Source organism: Pseudopodoces humilis, chromosome 23 (genome assembly GCF_049639895.1).
Source record: "Pseudopodoces humilis isolate 2021_Gansu_Grassland_sample_001 chromosome 23, ASM4963989v1, whole genome shotgun sequence".
Classification (NCBI taxonomy): Eukaryota; Metazoa; Chordata; class Aves; order Passeriformes; family Paridae; genus Pseudopodoces; species Pseudopodoces humilis.
Window position 1 is genome coordinate 9326387 of NC_142222.1, and position 20379 is coordinate 9346765.

At 55.0% G+C, this 20379-nt stretch overlaps 1 protein-coding gene across 1 annotated transcript in view; it reads right to left on the reverse strand.

Annotated features, from left to right (window-relative positions):
• Nucleotides 1–14931, reverse strand: part of CALN1 (calneuron 1) — an 83413-nt gene extending 68482 nt beyond the window's left edge. Inside the window, exons 1-2 of the mRNA XM_005525886.2 lie at nt 14477–14931; nt 4314–4508 (exon numbers count right to left, since the gene is read on the reverse strand). Coding sequence (XP_005525943.1) covers nt 4314–4435 — 122 coding nt within the window. The 5' untranslated portion in view covers nt 4436–4508; nt 14477–14931. The remainder of the gene's footprint in view (nt 1–4313; nt 4509–14476) is intronic.
• Nucleotides 14932–20379: the final 5448 nt, after the last annotated feature.

A 20379-nucleotide genomic window follows, 5' to 3' on the forward strand; every position in this document is an offset into this window, starting at 1 on the left:
GAATGAAAACCCCAGGAAATGGGGAAGGCCCTTGGAGGGGGAGGTTTGCAATCCTTCACTCCCCACAGAGCTGGGACGGGCTCTGCCCACTCCAATTTGGGATGTCCTGGGCAGCACCCACTGTCCCTCTCCAGGAGGGCTCAGGAGCCTTTCCCAGCCTCATGGCTCCCAACAGTGGGAGAGGTTTTCCAGCTCACATCCCACGTTTTCGCTGTTGCTTCATTCCACCCCATTATTTCTGATGAAACATTTGGTGCAAGGAGCACAATTGCTCCCTAGCCTGGATTTCCATGTTTTAATGGTGCTTAATTATTCCAGGAGAAACTTTTATTTTTCCTTTTCCTCCACCTCGCTTCTGCACTGGATGCTTTCTCCTGGAGTTCAATTAGCACATTTCAGAAGGGAATATTGAGATTAAATCACTGCTGGGCGAGCTCTGCTCCAGGATTGATGATCCTTGGGCACAGCTTTTATTGGAGCTGCCAGCTCAGGCCATGGATTTATGGATCAAAGGGTTCTTTGGGCCGGGAGCGAGCCAGCGGTGCCGCAGCGGGCAGGGGACACGGGCCAGGCTGCCCTTGTCCCCTCCTGCAGCCACAAAAGGGAGGGATGAGGGTGCTGGGGGTGATGTGAGGGTGGGCAGGCCCTGGCACAGCTGGGGCTGTCCCTGCATCCCTGGAATGCCCAAGGCCAGGCTGGACACTGGGAACACCTGGGACAGTGGGAGCTGTTCCCAGGGCACAGGTGGCACTGGATCCCTCTGAGATCCCTTCCAGCCCAGATCACCCTGGGATTCCTCCTGGGCAGAAAGGAACAGCCCACACCCCCCAGCAGCAGGGCTGGCACCTCCAGCCCCTCCTGGATCTCCGGATCCAAGGGCTCATCCCAGCCTCTCCCAGAGCCGGGGCTGGCTGCACACATCAGCTGTGGGCACAGCTCTGGCACCAGCCCAGCCCCCTTCCTGCTGCCTCAATGCCAGCACTTTGATTCAAGCTCATCTGCAAATGCTAAAAACGCTGCAGCTTTCCAACAGAGTCCACCCAGTCCATCCTTCAGCTGGCTGGAGCGAGACCTTGAGGGAGGGGGAAAAATCCCCCTTTAATTGTGTTATGTCACCCAGGACAGTGTGACACCCACCGAGACTTTTCCCAGCTGAGATTCCCAACACCTGGGGCATCCTTGGGGCCTCTGTGCACAGGAATTTGTGCTTACAGCCCGTGCAGGGAGGTATCTCATCCCGGGAGCTGGTGTGAGGGTTTATCCCAAAGAGCTCCCACATTTTGGGAGAGGTGCTCTGGGCAGCCTGGCTTTCCTCTCCTCACTGCCAGCAGCTCTGGCACACAGGGCAGGAGAGCTGGACAAGGTCTCACCCTCCAGGAGCAAAGGGCAGAGAGCCCCAGGCCAGCCCCAAAGCCCCAGAGAATTCCAGCAGCCAGGCCTGGGGGGGCTCTGTGTGTTTTGTTTTGCTCTTCGAAAGATAGCCCTGTAATTTAGTGACTCATCCATTCTCCAGCCTTTGTTGCTTTTCATTTTCAACATCTTTAAGCTGTTTGTGGAGAATGTGCTTATTTTTAGACTTCCCTTCAGGGAGAGGCATCTGAGCTGGTTCTGAGGGAAGAGCTCCATTGAGACTTTGGTGTCTGGGGTGTTAATGGGAAATTTCCTGCTGGGAACAAACCTCCTTCCCTTTCCTCACTGACCTGGGAGCAGGCAGGGATATTCAGGCTGTGCCTCAGGGGAGCTCTGAGCTCCTGGAGGGAGGAGGAGGAGGATGGATGAAGGGAAAACCAACACATGTTGGGCCATGAGGAACAAATGGGAGCCCCAGGATCTCGACTCATCAAACCTGCAAATCCCCATCCATGGCCCAGAAATTCTCTGTCCCGTGGCACAGGCTGGCAGCAGGAAGGGCAAAGGGGGAGAGCAGCCAGCAGCCAACCCCCATTTCTCTCCACTGCAGCAAACCATGAGGAGCAGTCCTGCTTAATTCTGTTATTTAAGAAAACAAAAACAAGAAACCAATGATTTTATCTGAAAAAAAAAAAAAAGTTAATTTTTTCCCCAGAAAATTGACAAAACAGAAGATGATTTTGAGTCAATGAATAGGTTTGGGGCTGGGTTGGTTTGTGGAGTCTGACACCTCCTCATTTTGGTTTGCAGCTCCAAATTCTTGTGGGGAGCTTTAAAATGAAAGGATATTTCAAAATGAAAATTGGCTCTGTAGCACTCTGAGCCAGGCATCTGATCAGAAAAAAAAAAGGGGAAAAGCACCCAATCCTGCCTGCTTCTTTTCTTCTTGGTTTTTCTTTTTTTAAATTTAATTAAGTCAATGGAGAACGGAAAGGCCTCAGATGAAAACCACACTGGCCCCAAACGTCTCCAAGGCTCCAGATGTGAATTACTGCACCTTCCTCAGGCACAGCCCCTGCTCAGGAACAGAGCAGAGAGCCAGGGATGTCCTGGAAAAGGTCAGGATCCAGAGCATCCCTGAGATGTGGGATCATCCAAAGCTGAGCTGAGCCCCCAGGGCACATCCTGGGGACCCTGCTTTGTCCCACAGAGGAATTTGGGGTTTGTCACCCTGTGCCACCCCCAGGGCTCCTTGGGCAGCTCCAGGGAGCTTTTCCAGGCCAGTCTGGAGCTCCAGGGAGCTGCAGTTGGCTCACTAATGGAGGCTGGAAGAGCTCCAGGCTCCTGGCTGGAACCTCCAGGTGTCACCAGCAGGACAAGGCTCTCCTGCTCTGCCTTTCCCTGGGGGCTCCTGGCCGTGTTTTTCCTCCTGACACCGACCCAAAGCTGCCCAGCCACGAGCCTGGAGCTCCCTGCTCTGCCATCTCCACCCCACGTGGTGGCACAAAGGGCTTGGCATCCCCTGGAGGGGCTGCCACCCCCTCCCCACCTCTGCACCCTCCCTTTCCATTTCCTTAAATCATGGAATCGGAGAATCCCAGGATGGGTTGGGCTGGAAGGAGCTCAGAGCCCACCCAGTGCCACCCCTGCCATGGCAGGGACACCTTCCCCTGTCCCAGTGTCCAGCCTGGCCTTGGGCACTGCCAGGGATCCAGGGGCAGCCCCAGCTGCTCTGGGCACCTGTGCCAGGCACTGCCCACCCTGCCAGGAACAATTCCTGCCCAAAATCCCATCCAGCCCTGCCCTCTGGCACTTAAAACCATTGCCCCTTGTCCTGGCTCTCCATGCTAAACTCAAGGATGTTTTTTCTGTTGCATTTAAACTTTCCATGAACCACGGGGAGAACTCCAGGGGGGCTTTGGGGTGAAGCCCAGAGGGGCAGCCCAGGCCCTGGTGATGTTGGGCAGGTGGGACAGAGCTGGGCTGAGGCTCCTGGATCCCTGGAGGGGCCGTGCCCTGTGCAGGAGCTGCCTCAGGAGCACAGGAGGGTCGCTGTGCCCAGCCTGGGGGGTACAGGGACAGCAGGATGGGTTTGTTCTGCCATTTAGGGATCCCCCAGCTCTCCAGCCAGCACCCCAGGAGAACATCAGCCTGTCCCAGGAGGGAGGAATCTCCCAGGGCCTGAGCAGGAGGGCTGCAGAAAACCCGGCTGGGTTAATCACCGAGCGCTTGGGCCCAGAAACGGCTTAAGAGAAAACCTCACCGTGTTTTTTTAAATGAAAACCTTTCTGCAATAGATCCAACCCAGAAAAAGCCTCAGTCCGTGCATTGCAGTGCAGGTATGAGCCAAACACATGGTGAAAAGGAGATAAACACCGTGTCCTCCTGCACGGCCACAGGAGACAAGTTCCCCGTTTAGAAAGCCAATAAAAATGTATTTCTTTTAGAACAACTGCATTCACAGCACATTGTTTCTCTGAGAAAGATATGTTAGTGACTTTGAACTCCTCCAATGCCATCCAGAACATATTTTTTTTTCCCCAAAGTGTCTCAAAAGTAGCAAAAAATGTGAAAGAATTAATGACTGTTAACAGCTGAAACAGATGGTCTGCTGCGAGTCCCCACAGCCCCATGCAACTGTGAGTCAAGCCATTTTTCAAAATGGTGAAGAAAGAAAAGTAATAGAAAAAAAAAAAAAAAAAAATCAATTTCCAAGGCTACCAGGGCTTCCAAAATTCCACTCGGACTTCCCAGGCACGAGGCAGAGGGAAAGGAGGGGCTGGCTCGATTTGGACCCACCTTTGGCTCCTGCCCAGGGTCCCTTTGCCCTCCCGGGGGATGCTCGGGGTTTGTCCGCGTTCAGCAGCGCTCCCGGGGCTGGGAGCAGGGATCCTTCATCCCCCCAGAGCCGTGCCCAGCCCACCCTCCCTCGGGAAGGGATCGGGGAGGAGAAAATCACTTGCCAGGAGGGGATCTCGGCTTGCCGGCTCCGCTGCGGCGGCTCCTCCTCCTCTCCGGGAGCTTCATCCCCGCGGCCGCTCTCATGCTCGGGCTGTCCCTGTGCCGGCTCCTGGATCAGCCCCATCGGGCACTCGAGTCCGGGGGCTCCGGGAGCTGGGCGAGCTCATCATGGGGCCGGGCGAGCCCGGAGCGCGACCCTGCGGGCGAGGAACACGAAGCTGAGAGCCCGCACGGCCGGGGCTCGGCGCTCGCTGGAACCCCGGCAATTCCTGCCGGGGAGCGGGACAGCAACGCGGCACCGAGCGGCCACAGCTGGAACAGATGTGCAGCTGCCGCCAAAAGCGGGGTTTGCAGGGAACACATGGGAATATCACGGGAATGCCATGGAGAATGCCACGGGAATGTCACGGGAATGACACGGGAATGTCACGGGAATGACACGGGAATGTCACGGGAATGCCATGGAGAATGCCACGGGAATAACACGGGAATGACACGGGAATGCCATGGAGAATGCCACGGGAATGACACGGAAATGACACGGGAATGCCACGGGAATGACACGGGAATGACACGGGAATGACACGGGAATGACACGGGAATGCCACGGGAATGCCACGGGAATGACACGGGAATGACACGGGAATGACACGGGAATGCCACGGGAATGACACGGGAATGCCACGGGAATGCCATGGAGAATGCCACGGGAATGCCGCGCTCTGGGACACCGGCCATGAGCTCCTGTGCTGGCACCGAGCAGAGGGAAGGGAAGGGCCGGGGCTGGGAGAGCTCGGACCAGCGGCTTCCAGAGCATTCCTTGGGAAGGAGGCTGGAAAGGCTCCCCCACACATCCACACGGGATGAGCTCCCCGGCACCAGACCCAGCCCGGAGCGCCTCGCTCGGGGTCCCTGCCCCCGTCCCCTTCCTTTTGGGGCATCACCCGCGGGCAAGGAGCGTTCGGACGATGCTCACAGGCACGTGGGGTGCTTTAGGGACTGCCCTGAGCAGGGCCACGAGCTCAACTTCCACGATCCCTGCGGATTCTCGCAGCTCAGCAGATCCCATGGATCTCTGGCCCTTCAGGCCCTCGCTCTCCCCTCACAGACCCTTTACTCCTCGTCCTTTGCTGCCCCCGGTGCCCCCGGGTGCCCCACACATGCCCGTGGTTATCCTTCCTGACCCGGCTTCGTGCCAGCCTCGCTCCGGCCGGGCCCCGGGCCGGCTGTCCCCTGTCTGCCGTCCTCTCCCGACTGTTCCGTACCCGCTGTCCCCTCCCCGCTGTCCCCTCCCGGCTGTCCCCTCCCGGCTGTCCCCTCCCGGCTGTCCCCTCCCCGCTGTCCCCTGCCCATCTGTCACTCGCCAGCTGGCCCCGCTCTCCCTTTTTGTGCCAGGAGAATTGGAAGCAGCAATTTCTTTACCTGCAATTGCACAATACCTCAAGCACCTGAGCTCTGACCTCCAAGGTGTATTATTATTAATTCTAATTATTATTATTATTATTACTACCATCACTGTTATCCCAGCCCTCTGAGGGCACCCTCTTGATGCAGTCCTTGTGTTTTGGGGCACCTCTTTTATCTGTGTGATTTGATCTCTGTGATATGCTACACCTCCTCTGACATCTGAGCTCCACCTTTGGAAAGGAGATACACACAGTCGGAGATACACACAGAGATACACACAGTCGGAGATACACACAGTCGGAGATACACACAGTCGGAGATACACACAGTCGGAGATACACACAGACTGGGAGATAACACACAAACTTGGATATACACACAAACTTTCAGTGCAAATTTTCTTCCTGCAAAGACATTTTCCTCTTGCTCCTCTTCCTAAATGTGAACCTTGCACTTTTCCCCACCAGCCAAGCGCTTCATGCCAGTAAGAAATGGACTTTCCTTTTCCCTAGATAATGACTGCTCTTGCAGATTGGATAATGAAATAAGTAATGCCATTAGCAGCCCATTAATCAGCGGAGAGCAGTGAATGGCTCTCAACTGCTCCTGAAGGACAAGGGAAGGGGAACTCCCAGAAATGGGGGAGCCACCCAAAATCCAGTTCCCTGCTCCCCACATGTTTCTTTTTAACTTCGGGATGGCCAACAATCCGTTCTTTGCCTGGGGGATCCAGCCTTGTGACAGCCTGTTTAGATCAGGTATCTGTGCTCGGGAGATTGCCTGCACATCCTAAATCCTGCTGAATTCCCTTAGCAGGAAATCACTTTCTTCATTTCTGTCCCTGCCCCGTGCAGGGTGTGAAAAAGAGGGAGGAATCCAGGAGGGTCCTTCCCTGCAGTGTCATTAACGGTGGAGGAGCACGGGAGCAGGACCTGTCCCCATCCCAGGACCTGTCCCCATCCCAGGACCTGTCCCCATCCCAGGACCTGTCAAACACAAGCACACACACAAACACACAAACACAGGCACAAACACAAGCACACACACAAACACACAAACACAGGCACAAACACAAGCACACACACACAAACACACACAAACACAGGCACAAACACAGGCACAAACACAAGCACACACACAAACACACAAACACAAGCACACACACAAACACACACAAACACAGGCACAAACACAAGCACACACACACAAACACACACAAACACAGGCACAAACACAAGCACACACACAAACACAGGCACAAACACAAGCACACACACAAACACACACAAACACAGGCACAAACACAAGCACACACACACAAACACACACAAACAGGCACAAACACAAGCACACACACAAACACAGGCACAAACACAAGCACACACACACAAACACACACAAACACAGGCACAAACACAAGCACACACACAAACACAGGCACGGGGCAAAGGTGGGGCTGGCCCCAAACCAAAGCTTTCTCTTCTCTCCACTGGCAGATCACCAGCTCTGCTTGTAAGAGGAGAAAGCCAGCTCCAAGGAAAAAGAAAGGTCCTCACATCACTTCTTCCATCAGGCTGACACCTCCTCATCCCGGGGAATTTAACATCTGCCCTATAATTCAGGGAACATGTGGTTATTTTCCAGGTTTGTTATTAGCCCAAAGGCCACAGTTGAAATGAAAGGGAGCAGCTGCTCCAGACTTCACCTCTGGAGAAGGGGCTGGGAGCAGCACGGGGCTGCCTGAACATCCCTGGGACACAGCACAGAGCTCACACACCTCATCCCACACCGAAAAACAGGCAGCAAAGGGAGCTTTTCTCCATGTCCAGTGAATAACTCACCCAGGGCAAGGCAGCAGCAGCAGAACACGAGGGAAACCCCCAAAGACAAGCGGGAGCTGGGAGGTGACTCCACTGCCAGGGAGAACCTTGGCTCAAGCCTTTCTGCCCAGGGGAGCAGGCAGCACATCCCAGCTCCTGCCGGATCCTCACCCTCAGGGGTTTAACCCAGGGCCTGGGGCAGGGGTTATTATTATTATTATAATGTGGGGACCAACACAACCTTTGGATGTGAAAACATCGAGCCTGGCAGCAGAAAACCAGCTCTGGCTCTGAGACAGCCAGGAGCAATCCAGGGTGTCAGAATCGCTCCTCTGACTGCAGATACAGATACACCACACAGAGATTTGTACACACCTGACTGTATCTATATGTGTCCTCTGGGAAATACATACATTCAACATTAATAAAAAGTATAAATGTACAAACACCCAATATACCGATTGTTATATAACTTTAAAAAATTATATAACGCATTAAAAATTGAGAAGCTGCTTGAATAGAAATAAAAAAGGAGAAGTTACAAGATTAAAATAACTGCTTTAAACTCTCTGTTGCAAACCTGGAATAATCACAGACTGCCAAACCAACCAGAGGGAAAAGGAAGAAAGGTTGTGCCACAGCCCAGCAGAGCAGGGGAGTTAAGAGGCACCACTCGCTCCAGGAGTATCCAGGGAGGAAAGAGATCCCTGGATGTGACAAACTGCTGAGACAGGAGCAGTGGGGTGGGCAACAAGGGGCTGAACAACAACTCAGTGGAAAGGTGACACCAAAACCTCGTCAGAAGCACGAGGGGAAGGAATCGGGCAGGGAGGGGAAGGAATCGGGCAGGGGCTGTGGCTGATGGGTGAGACCCAGCACAGCTCAGGAGAGACAGCCAGGCTGAAAGGGAGAGGGAATTGTTTGAGTTCCTTCTCATTCTGGAGGGGATGGCAAAAGGAGGCAGAAACAAAGATGAGCAGTCGGTTTTCATAATGGAAACAACTTCCCACTGCAGCCCCAGAGAGCCCTGTAAAATAGACCCAACTCAGTTATTGGGAAATTATCTGGGGACTGGAGGTGTGTGAGTGCAGTGCCAACTTTTGTTAATGCCACAGAGTCAGGCAGGATCAGCAAACCCTGAACTGCTGCAACAGCTGCACAAAAATCCTACAAAACCCAGTGCCTGAGGTCTGAAAGCTGAACTTCAGTGCCAAATCCTGCTCAGGAGAAAAGACCCCAGGAAGGAATCATGGGGGGTGTGGAGGCTGCTTTGGAAACAGCCACAGGAAAATCCAGTGTGGGAGATTTCTGCCAGAGAAACAGAACAAACTGGAGCTGTGCTGCTGTCTGGCTCTGCTGTGCACCTGCAGGATGAATAAATCCCTGCTCACAGCACTCGGGAAGGGAGAGAGGAGGGAAAGGAGCTTGGACAGAGACAGAGGGTGAATTCTGCACGGAAATAGATCCAGGGCCCTTCAGACTGGCAAAGAGATGCTTGAAAGGGATGTAGGAGACATTAAACCAGAGTTTCATCACATCTTCAACATCACAGAGCAAAGGCAATAGAGAACAAACATTTGCTGTTTTGCACAGCACCAGACCCAAGAGATATCCGAGGAAATTACCAAGAAATCGTTTCAAAAAAAGCAAAAGGCAGAGGAAATGTTTTTGCAAATAGTGCCCAATTATGTTGTTGATTTTTTCCTGGAAGACGTCAAGTGCTCAAAAGAGGAGGAAAATAATGCCTTGAGAGTGACAGACAGCCTTCAGCTCAGGAAGTTTTCAGCAGGGGTTGGGAGGAGCTGGGAAGATGGAGGAGGAATGGGCTGCACTTGCCCTTGGCCAGGATGTGAGGAGAGAGGGGAATTTGTCCTCACTGGAGAGAGTCCCAAGGATGGAGCTCCAATCCCAATGCCCTGAGTCTCTGTGGCTTTTTTCCTCCTGCCAGAGAAGAAAATATTTCCTCCTGGAGCTGCTGGACACTGAGAGCAGCAGTTTTATGTGGATCACAGTTTGGACATAAAGTGTTTAACTAATGGTCAAGAAAAGCCCATTGAATCATCAAGGGTGACCCTGTGCTTTGCACAGAGCAGGTTCTCTTCATAATTCACACTTTAAAACTCAGCTAATCTGTTCTTTCAAACCCTTTAGGGTGAATCTCAGGCATGGCATCACCAAAAATAAATTACCACCAAAAATAAATAACTTTAAGGGACTTTTCATGGGCTTGCCTTGGGTAGTGGCAGGGAGGGAGGAGGGAAGGCAGCCTGGGGTTTCTCCAGGCCCAGAGGAGCCCCTGTGCCCAGCCCTGGACCCTGCCCCTGTGCCCAGCCCTGGAGGCTGCTCTGGAGTGCTGTGTCCAGCTCTGGATCCTCAGCACAGCAGGGACAGGAGCCCCTGGAGTGTGCCCAGCACAGGCTGTGAGGATGAGGAGGGCCTGGAGCATCTCCCTGTGGAGGAAAGGCTGAGGGAGCTGGGGCTGTTCAGCCTGGAGAGGAGCCCCAGCTGAGAGGGGCCTCAGCCCTGGCTGTCCCTGTGTGCAGGGAGGGCTCCCAGCAGAGCCCGGGCTCTGCTCAGGGGCCCAGCAGTGGCACCAGAGCCACGGGCAGGGACCGAGCCCAGCAATTCCCCCTGCACAGGAGGCACAACTCGTGCCCTGGGCACTGCCCAGCCCTGCCCAGGCTGCCCAGGGAGGGGCTGGAGTCTCCCTGAGCGGGGATATTCCCGAGCCCTCTGGACACGATGCGGTGCCCTGTGCTCTGGGCTGGAGCAGGGAGGTGGCACCAGTGACGCTCTGTGTCCCCGCCAGCCTGGCCCAGCCCGGGGTTCTGTGACACTCTCCTGCTGTCTCCTCCTGCACAGCCCCAGGCCTGGAGCCAGCTGAGGTGTCACATCATTACAAGGCACAAACATCCCCAGGGCAGCCAGCCCGGTGACTCCTCCACAGCTCCACAGCAGCTCCTTGTTCTGAAGAACCAGCAGCTTTCTTGTGCTTAACCCCCGGGAGACCTTTACTCTTCCCAAGTTAATCCTTTCCCAGCTCCATAGGCTGCTTTGCCACAGTGGATTTATGAGGCAGCAGAAATAAAAGCACGCTCTGAATGGGTTCCTGTTTGATTCGCAGCTCTGGGGGTGCCAGCCCCTTCCTGCCTTTGCTCTTGCAGTGGAGCCTCCAGGAGAAACCTTTCCAAAATCAGCAGGGGCCTCCCGCCAGCTCCAGTGAGCCATCAGCAGCTCCTGAGGGTTTATTAATCCCACTCAAAACAGAGCCTGAGAGCACTTGGGCAGGTCTCAAACTGGAGTCCAGGCTTTGGCTGGAGCCAGGAGCAGCCCAGAGTCAGTCAGCTCTGAGCACAGGAGGATTTAAAGGGTGAAACCTCCATCAAACTCAGCAACATCTGTACAGGACTTTCTTGAAAATCTGCTCTCAAGGATCCCCAGGGCACCCAACACGGTTTGGTTGAACTCTATTTAAAGAGCAGCCTCCAGCAGACATCGGTTTCTGGCAGTCTCTGGGTGACCATGGAACACGAGGGAACATTGTCTGGGCAGCCTCTCCTCTCCCATTCCAGTTAAAATAGTGCACCGAGAGTGGCTTCTGTTCAAAAGGCTAAAACACATCCCAAAGGAGGGGCAGAAAAGGGGTGAAAACATCAGAGACAAGAGCACAGTGTGAGCTGGACAAAGCTGCCCTGAGGCCACCCAGACCAGCAGGGCAGGTCAGGACCGTGGGCAGGGTGATCCATCCCTGCAGGTCCACGTCTGGATCCTGTCACACCGTGCTGGTGTCTGTCCCTCCAGCCCTTCCCTCAGTAACTGCGATTTCACCATTCCCGAGTTCTGAACGACTAATCCAACTGCAGTACCCTGCCAGAGATGGAGAACGGGCCTGACAAACATCCCTTGCTCCAAATAGAAGAATCTATTAGATTCCAGCAGCTCCAAGTAGTAAATTCAGGTTTTATCTCCGTCAGATCCATACTGGTCCCTTCCTGCTCCAGATACCCTGCTGGGTTCCTTTTGTTTAAAGGTGACTGGCAGAGGGAAAGCAGAAACGAGAGCTCTGCCTCGTGTGCCTGGGCTCTTTCCACTCCACAGAGTCAAGGAAGTAGGAAAGGTTATCGCCTACAATAAAAATGGAATTATTTTTCTGCGTCTTCCTCAGAAATTCAGCTCTAGTTTGGAGCAGGAAAATGCCAGCTGTCTGGAAATGGACAGGCAGGGAGAGATGGAGCAAATGGCCTGGAGGAACCTTTGAAGTCAGCCCAGGACGGTCACTGGTGGTGCTGTCAAGGAGCCTGGGGAAGGAAAGGGCTCTGGGGCTGCTCAGAACCCGACCCACAGAGCATTCCTGGGGACTCTGCCTCACTTGCTCAGGGCCTGCTGCTCAATCAGGGCTCAATTCACCCTTCCCACCTCAGCAGCCACCTCCAACATCTGCCCGGATGGGGAGGGACAAGCTTGGCACACTCACCACCCCTGGGTGAAGAGAAAGGGGGGGTAACGCCAAAGGGGACTTTTTATCCCCACAAAGAGGAGTTCAAACTCAATTATCTCCCTTTAGAAAAGAGCTCCTGGTGCAGGTCATGGTCACTGTGAGTGACAGATTCCAGGTGAGCAATTCCAGGTGAGCAATTCCCCGTGCCTGCCAATCCTTCCAGTCCCTGGGCTCCAGAGTGACTGAAACCCAGCGCTGGGAGCTCAATTACAGAGCACAAAACACGGGATCACAGTGCCTGCTGATCTCACAAACATCCCCTCACCCCCTGCTTAACCCCAGAGCTCCCCGAATGGAATGGAAAAGTCAAACCTGGGCACGCAGCCCCTGCCCTCGCAGCTCGCTGCTCCTTCCCTGCTCGGGCATCCAGCAGGACACACAGCCGGGCTGGCAGGCTCAGGAGGGACGTGGCAGCTGCCACAGAAGCTCCATCCTCCCGCTGGGACCAGCTCCCAGCAGCTCTCCCTGCATCCCAGCTCTGCTGTGTGTCCAGGCTGCTCCTGGGAGAGCTGGAGATGTGAAGGGCTGGGCCCGGGAATGATCCGTCTGTGCCAGGACGCATTCCCTGAGAGTCAGCAAAACTTTTCAGCCCTTCATTTCATTCTATTATTTCTGCTGATTGCACTATAAATAATTACTCCACACCCTCCGTGTGCTTGAGCTGCTTTGCTGAAAAAAGATGCACATTTTGTTCATCTTTCAACACGCTGCTTGTATTTTTTGGTTTGCAAGCCCTGCTCGGTGCTCTCCAGCTCTGCAGGATGGAGGGAGCGGGTTCCACGGGCCTCAGCCGAGAAGAGCCCGCCTGCAGCCCTGGCAGAGCACGGGAGCAGGGCTTTTTAACTTCCAGCTTTCCTTGCCGTGTCATTTTGTTCCCTTGGAGCTGGGAACAATGGAGCCATTATCCCACCTCTCGGTCACGGGGGACAAGCTCCTTCCTAATGTCACGGAAGTCACGGATGGCTGAAGCACTGGCAGGGGTGGGAGCTGCTGGGGAAAGCAGGGAAAGGCGATAACCCCAAAAAACTCAGCATCCCTGAGCCCGCACAGCCCCGCGCTCCGGGAGTTCAGCATTCACATTTCCCTCTGTCCTTGCAGGCTCTGTGCCTCCTCCTCCTCTCCGAGTTTCACTCCTGCACCGCTCCAGGCGGTGTTTTGCTGCCCACAGCCTCCTGGTCCCTCAGGTGCTGCTCTCAGATGTTCATTCTCCGTCCCACGGCTCTGCTCTCCCTGCTGCCCGTCCCGTCTCTCCCTCGCTTATGGCAAACACCATCGGTGAGGAGAAAAAAACATTTCCCGACCCAGCCCACGGTGCTGTAGGCTTTGGGCAGTGCTGAGTTCACAGGATTCCCTCCCCAAGCCCCCCGCCCTGGCAGATGAAGGCAAGGCAGAGTTTTTCCCGGTGGATTAAGAAAAGCGGGATTTTTTTGCTGTGCTAACGCCTCAACACACAGAACATAAACAGCTCCTGATTTCCTGAGAGGTGGCCACCATCGAGCACTTCTCAAGGAGATTAGTGGCTGCTTTTGCAATCCTATTTCAAGCCTCGAGGAAGCTGCTATTTGTCAAAAGAGTTATTAACCTGCGATAGGCACCAGGATAAACGTTTGCTGGCACAGCCTCTTTCCCTCCGGGCTCCGGGCAGGAGAGGGGCTCCAGGGACCCATCCTCACCTGGGACCCAAATGGGCTCTCAGTAAGGTCAGGGCACCCCAAGGATGCACCCACCTGAGACGGGGATGAAGGAAAGACGAGCCATAATTTAAGGAAAAATCCACGTTGCGTGGAAATATAAACAGAGAGCCACTCGGTTAAAGAGGAGAGGAAAATCTCTGGCTGAGTGGGGCAGTTCACAGCTAAATGTTCTCTGGGCACAGGGCTCCTGCCGAAGGACGATTTATCGGGTGATTTCTCGGGCTGGGTGACAGTGCCGGGGAGACTCCGGAGCGCAAACAACGCTGCCGATCCCGATAACCCGGGATTGGCTCGGCTCGGCTCTCCAGAACCGCTCTGCATTGCCAGTGCAATGCGCATGGAAGGATGTGGCAGAACTCCCCTAACCTGGGAGACACGGGGGACCGAGAGGAGCCGGGCGGGGACCAACTTGTGCCGTGATTTACGGGCCAGGCATCCCAAGTTATCTCCTGCTGAACGGCAGCGAGGGGATTTGAGCAGCGAGGGGGGGGAAAGCCACAACTCCGGGTCATGCGCTCGGTTAGTGAAAAGGGAAGGGGGAGAGGGAAGGGAGCGCAGGACAGGCAGCCCCGGCCCCAGGTGAGCGGTGGGAGGGCTCCTCCAGCCAGCGGCCCCCGTCAGCCACAGCGACGCGTTCCGCTCTCTCCCCGGCAAAGGAAAACACACGGGAAAAGCAGGGGGATGCTCCGAGCCGGCAGCAGGAGCGGGGAGAAGCCGTGCCCGCAGCCCCGTCCCTCCGCCCGTACCTGCAGCCGCCGGTGCCCGCCGAGCCGCGGTCCCCGTCCATGCCGAGCCCGAGGTGTCCTGGGGAAGCGCGGGCGGCTGCCGCCACTTGGGAATACGGAATATGCTACAAGCTTTAATTAAAAGACTCCGAAGGCTCTCTCCTGCTCGCTCGTCCTTTTTTTGCAGTACCGGATCGGATTTAAAGGGCTAGAACCCCAATTTGGCACCGCTGCTCCCCCCGGAGCGCCGCGCTGCCGGCCGGGCCTGGCAGCTCCAGCATCCTCCTGCCGCCCGTCGGGGGCATCGCCACAGCCCCCGGGGCCCGAGCCGGCAGCGCCGGGAGCTGCTCTGGCAGCAGCACAGGGCTGGAAACCTCGGCTCCCTCCAGCAGGCTCGGTGGGCGGCGAGAAGGGATCCCACAGGATGGGCGAGGGCAGCCCGAGCGCTCCTCAGGGAGCGCCGAGCAAAGTTTGTGCTCTAGCAGTGCTCCAGAGAAGTGGGAGGAGGAGGAGGATCGTGTCCCTCTGTCCTGCTGATGCCACCGCCCTGTGGCAGTGCCCAAAGGCGTTGCCCTCCCAGTGCCAGCCCTGGGTGGAGCGGGGTGGTGGGGAAGGGCTGCGTCACCCTGGGGTGGTGGGGAAGGGCTGTGTCACCCCGGGGTGTTGGGGAAGAGCTGCGTCACCCCAGCCCAGCTCTGCAAGACGGGGTCCTCAGCCTCCTGCCCACATCCCGTGAGCAGGGAAGCAATTCCATTTGGATTTGGAGGCCACTTGCTGGTGCCAAGGCAGAGGGGACACGACCTGGCGCTGGCGGTGTGTGAGTGGCGCTGATCCCTCCTTCAGCTCCAGATCCCTCTCCAGATCCATTCATTCCCCAGAGCTCCATGAGAACATCCATCTGCAGCAGGCTGGGCTCTCAGGGCTCCTTGGGCTGCCCAGCAGGGCGGGGATGGCCAAGCCGCCCATCCAGCCTTCCCAAACAAGGGAAGAGGGGATGAAGAGCAGGGTTTCCATGGAGCCCTCCTTGGTCCCGATTTTGAGCTCGAATGGGGAAAAGCAAAGGAAACAAGGAGCACATCTTTCTTCCTCCTTATCTCTTTTTGCAGAGTTTGACCCCAAAATGCGCCCTCCCTCCGCGAGGCCAGCCCGGAACATCCCGCTCTGGATGTCCGATCACTGCGTGCCGCCCTCTCCGGGCTGACCCGAGAGCTCTGGCTTCCTCTCGCCTCATTAATTCCACCCAGGGGTGGGTGCCAAAAGGAAAAGCTGGTTCTGATTCCATGCTGCAGCCCAGCTCCAAGCTGCTGGGATAATTAGCGGGTTATTAACGAGTGAGAAGATTCCCACCATGGAGGGAGGATGGGGAGGGAGGGATGGGAGCACCGTTTGGGGCTGGTTGGGAAAAGCGCATTGGAGTCGGAGACTCCGTCCCTCGGTCCAGGGCTTGGAGCCGCCCCCAGGGCCCAGGAGGACGCTCCCAGCCCTGGGGCTGCCGGATGGATCCGCAGAGCAAAAATCCAAGGATTCTGCTTGGCCGGGGGCCACAGTGGGAGCAGAACGGCTCCGAATCCCAGCCACAGCCTGCGGACATCCATCTGCCTCTGCGGACATCCATCCGCCTCTGGGGACATCCATCCGCCTCTGGGGACATCCATCCGCCTCTGGGGACATCCATCCGCCTCTGGGGACACGGGGGGCTCTGGAGCTTCCTCCTCCATCAGTCCCTGCTGATGCTGACCCGGGGGTTTGGAGTGTCACCACCTGCCAGGGTTCCTGCTGGGGCTGGAGGGGTCACCCCAAACGCTTCTCTGTGAACCCCTGCTAAACTGTGGGAGCAGCAGTGTTCCTTCAAAATCAATCTGATACCGAGGGCTGGCACCGTTTCCCTGGCTTCGGGCACCAGCTGGAGGTTCCTGGGAAGGGCAGAGCCTGGTGGGAAAGTGCTTCTCTAAATATTGAGGGGCAGCAGGCAGGGCTGAGGTTCCAGCAGAACCAGGGCGTCCTCAGAGGCTCCTGCTGCCTCTCGTGTTGTCTCTCCAAGGCATGTGGTTGTTGTTCCTTTAATTATTAATCCTTGCATTGACGTAATCAAATGTGCCCAAGCTTTTAACGGATGCCTCGATGTAAAAAATTAAGAATAAATTTCTTTCCCTCCCTGAAAACTTGTCTCAATCCCATGACCAATTTTATTGCCGTTCTGCTCTAATTTTAAATATAACGAGAAACATTAAGGTTTTCAATTAAAAGATCCCTTCCTTCAGATATTGGAACATAGCCTGAAGTGCAGACCACGTGTGATATTTTTCATTGGGATGGTGTGGGCTAAATCTGATTCCCAGATCAAACACAGTCAGGCTCAGGCTTGCAGTTGGCCAGGCTGGAGAGGCTGAGCTGTTCCACTTTGGGAAGAGCCTCAGCCTTGTTTGTGCTTTCAGCTGACTCCTCGTGTTTCTGGAATGAACCTTGTGTTTATTCCTTCCCTTCTGTCAGCCCGAGAGTCTGTGGCAAATGAACCTCACGGTGCCACCCTGCACTTGTGGAATTTTTGCTTTTGACTGTGGTATATTGGTTCTTCCCTTTTCCTTAGAATGAGCTGATCCATGGCCACAACAGAGGAGATGTTCCTTGTGCAGTGATCTCAAACCCTGGCATCATGGAATTCTTGGCTTTTGACTGCAAATATTCACTTTTCCCTTTTTCTTTAGGATGAGCGGCTCCGTGGCCACAACAAATCAGATGCTGCTTGTGCAGTGAGCCCAAACCCCTCACGTGCCACAGCGTCAGTGGTGGGTCCCTTGGACACCATCAGTGTCAGGTTTGGGTGCTGGAAGTTTTTCTCGTGTGTTCTTTTGCACAGACCCTAAATTTTGCACTTCTCCTGCACCCCAAACCCCCAGATTTGTGAATTAAACTGCATTCCTGCCTCTTTTCCACATCAAAGGCTCCTGCCTTCCTTGATCCTGCCCAGCCCAGGACAGGCTTCAGCCTGATCTTGACCCTGATCAATGCCAGGTTTTCCTCCAAGGAGAGATCCCTTCAAAAGCTGAAAACCTGGCAAAAAAACCCAGCTCCACCTGTGTTTGAAAGGCAGAAATCAGCATCAAACTAATCTTTACCAGGTCTGCTGTAAGGGGATATGATAACAGCAAATCAAAAGCAGTATCTGGGTCCCAGAGATGGGAAAAAAGGGATTTTTTGTTTCCACAGTTGGTGGGTGGTATTTTGTGCAAGACACGCTGCAGGGCTGAGCAGGACCCAGAGGGAGCTGTCCTCGGACAAATGATGGGAATCCCCACTTCCACTGGCAAAAAAGCTTGGAAGAAAAATGTGAAGGAGACCTAAATCATCGAGTTTCAGGACATAAATCAGCCTCTAACTGACAGTGGGGACAGAAGAGCCTTTATTGATGGGCTGGGTCAGGTTTTCCAAATGTAAAGGAAGAATTTAGGAGCTGACAGCTTTAACAACTCCTGCTCCTCTCTCTGCTCCCAGCTGCAGCCTCAGGAAAAGCCAAGGTCAGAGCCCCAGTCCCTGCAGTGTCCACCCTGCTCCCTTCTGCACATCCTGCCCAGCTCAAACTCCAGCACATCCTGGAGCACACATCCCAAAGATCTGCTCTTCCAACAGCTCCCAGGACAAGTGGCTGAATAAGCCCAGAGTTTTTTTGCACGATTTCAATCCATTTAAGGCAGGATCTTTTCCAGAATGATGGAAGCCATTTATCATTAAAAAAGTATCTGTGTCATATTATTGCTCCTGTGAGTGATGGCGTTACAGACTCTGATGGAGCATCAGATGTGGCACTGCAGATTTCCCTTATTTAAAGGGACAAAGTCAAGTTAAATTTACCAGTCAGGAGGATGAGACAGGGAACAAATCCGCTTCATTAAAACTGCTCCTGACTCCTGTCAGAGTGCTGTGATTTGTTCAAACACACATAATTTCCTTTCCCATTCTGTTAGGACTGGAGAGAGAGACACGATGTCAAAATCCAGATCAGAATGATGGAGCGCTGCCAGAGACACGCAGGGTTTGTCAGGCAGGGCTGATCCCTCCAGGAGCAGAGGAATTGCGAGGAATTTTGTGTCCTGCTGCTCCCCAGGCTCTGCCCCAGCACCCCCAAACCTCCTCAACACCCACACCCTGCAAAGCCTCTCCTGGGAAACCTCAGGGGAGCAGGGAGAAAGCCACAGCGCTTTTTGCCTCCTCTCCAGAGACATTTCCTGATCTCTGGAGTCCAGCACAGAGCTCTGGGATGCTGGGCCTGGCACAGGCTGCTGCTGGAGTCTGGATAAACGTGCAGGGAGCCAAAGGGGGCAGGAATGTTTGATGGGCTGGAGGAAGGAAGGAGAATGAGGGACACGAGGCTGCTCAGAGGCTGCAGCACTCAATGCTGTGAGGAAAACAATGAGCAGCTCAGAGCAGAGGCTGGAGCCCAGCTCCAGAGCCAGCCCAGCAGCACCAGAGGCTCTGCAGGGACCTGCCAGGGTCACCCCCGGCTCCTTCCCCTCCTCCCCCTCATTCCCCGAGGCACCAAATCCCTGCTCTGCCTCCCAGAGTCCATCCCCATCCTCCTGGGCTCAGCTCCCTGAGGAGAGGAGGCTTTGGGAGCCCTTCCCTGACCCCTGCTCCTGCACACAGATGTATTCCATGCTCTCAGGAATTCACTCATTAACAGTGATGAGATGAAACATTTTCAATTTCACAATTTCCAGGCGCCTGAGGGCTCTGGCTTCCCTTTGTTTTCCCTCTCCCTTCTCCTCCTTCAGCCCAAAGGAGCCCGTTTGGAGGAGATCCACCCCTGGCTGGCCTGGCTGGAGGGACCTGGCCCTGCAGGGCTCCTGGAGCTGTTTCTCCCTCTGGACACAGAAAACAGCTCCAGGTGACACCGTTCATGTCACCAATCCCTCCCACCTGCCACCCTCAGCCTGAGCCTCACTGCAATTCTTGCCACAAGGTTTTTGCTTTGGTTTTGTGGGTTTATCTTTCTCCTCCCCCTTGCAAACACGAAACTGCTCCTGCTGAATGCTGTCCCTGCTTTTCTGGCTCTTCCGCTCGTCCCTCTCATCCATCTCCCCATTCCCACCACCCTTCCTTCCCCCTCCCTGCTGTGCCCAGGCTTTTATCTCATGCATCATTCATCCCAGCTTAGTGCTCCTCTCAGGGCAGCCTTCTGGGAGCTGCAGATCTCCTTGGATTCCTCTTCTCCTCCTGCCTTGCCCTGCTTTGCACTCACACACACTTTCCCTGCCGTTTTTATGTTGCATCCACACACCTTGCAGCAGAGTTTGGGACATTTCCACGCAGTCCCCACCTCCTTCCATCGGGAGATGCTCTGGGTGGAATTCCCTGGAGTGTGGGACAAGCTTCCCCACTGGGCCAGAAACACACACAAATTGTAGAGGCAGAACAAATTATTGCTGAGGAGACAGAGCCTCTTTTGGGGTGTTTTGGCCTGAACTGGATGGATTGATCCCAGCAGCAGCTCCTCTGCTGGCTGGGAGCTCAGAGAGCTTTTCCCAAGCACCTCCGTAGCTCTCACACCTTGGGAGAGTGGATAAATAAAAATGAAAATAACTATAAATATAAATCTAGCAGGTAGCCACATGGTTTTCCAGCTCCCTTTGGGTTGTTGGAAGGGCTGGAACAGGGAGAGCCCTGTGGGATGGGAGCTCCATCCAAAGCAGCCCTGGAGAGCTCCTGGGAGCGGTGGAACCTCTGAAGGGTGAGAGGCCTTGAGAGGCAATGGCAAATCCCACGGATCAGGATCCTGGATCAGGGATGTTGGGCTCAGCTCAGAATCCCAGGAGGGCCCATCTGGCTGTGCCAAAGCACATTCCAGGAGAATTCCAGGGGAGCAGCCCCAAGGAAGGACACCAGGAGTGCTCCGAGGCCCTTCCCGAGGGCTGATCCCACCTGCAGCT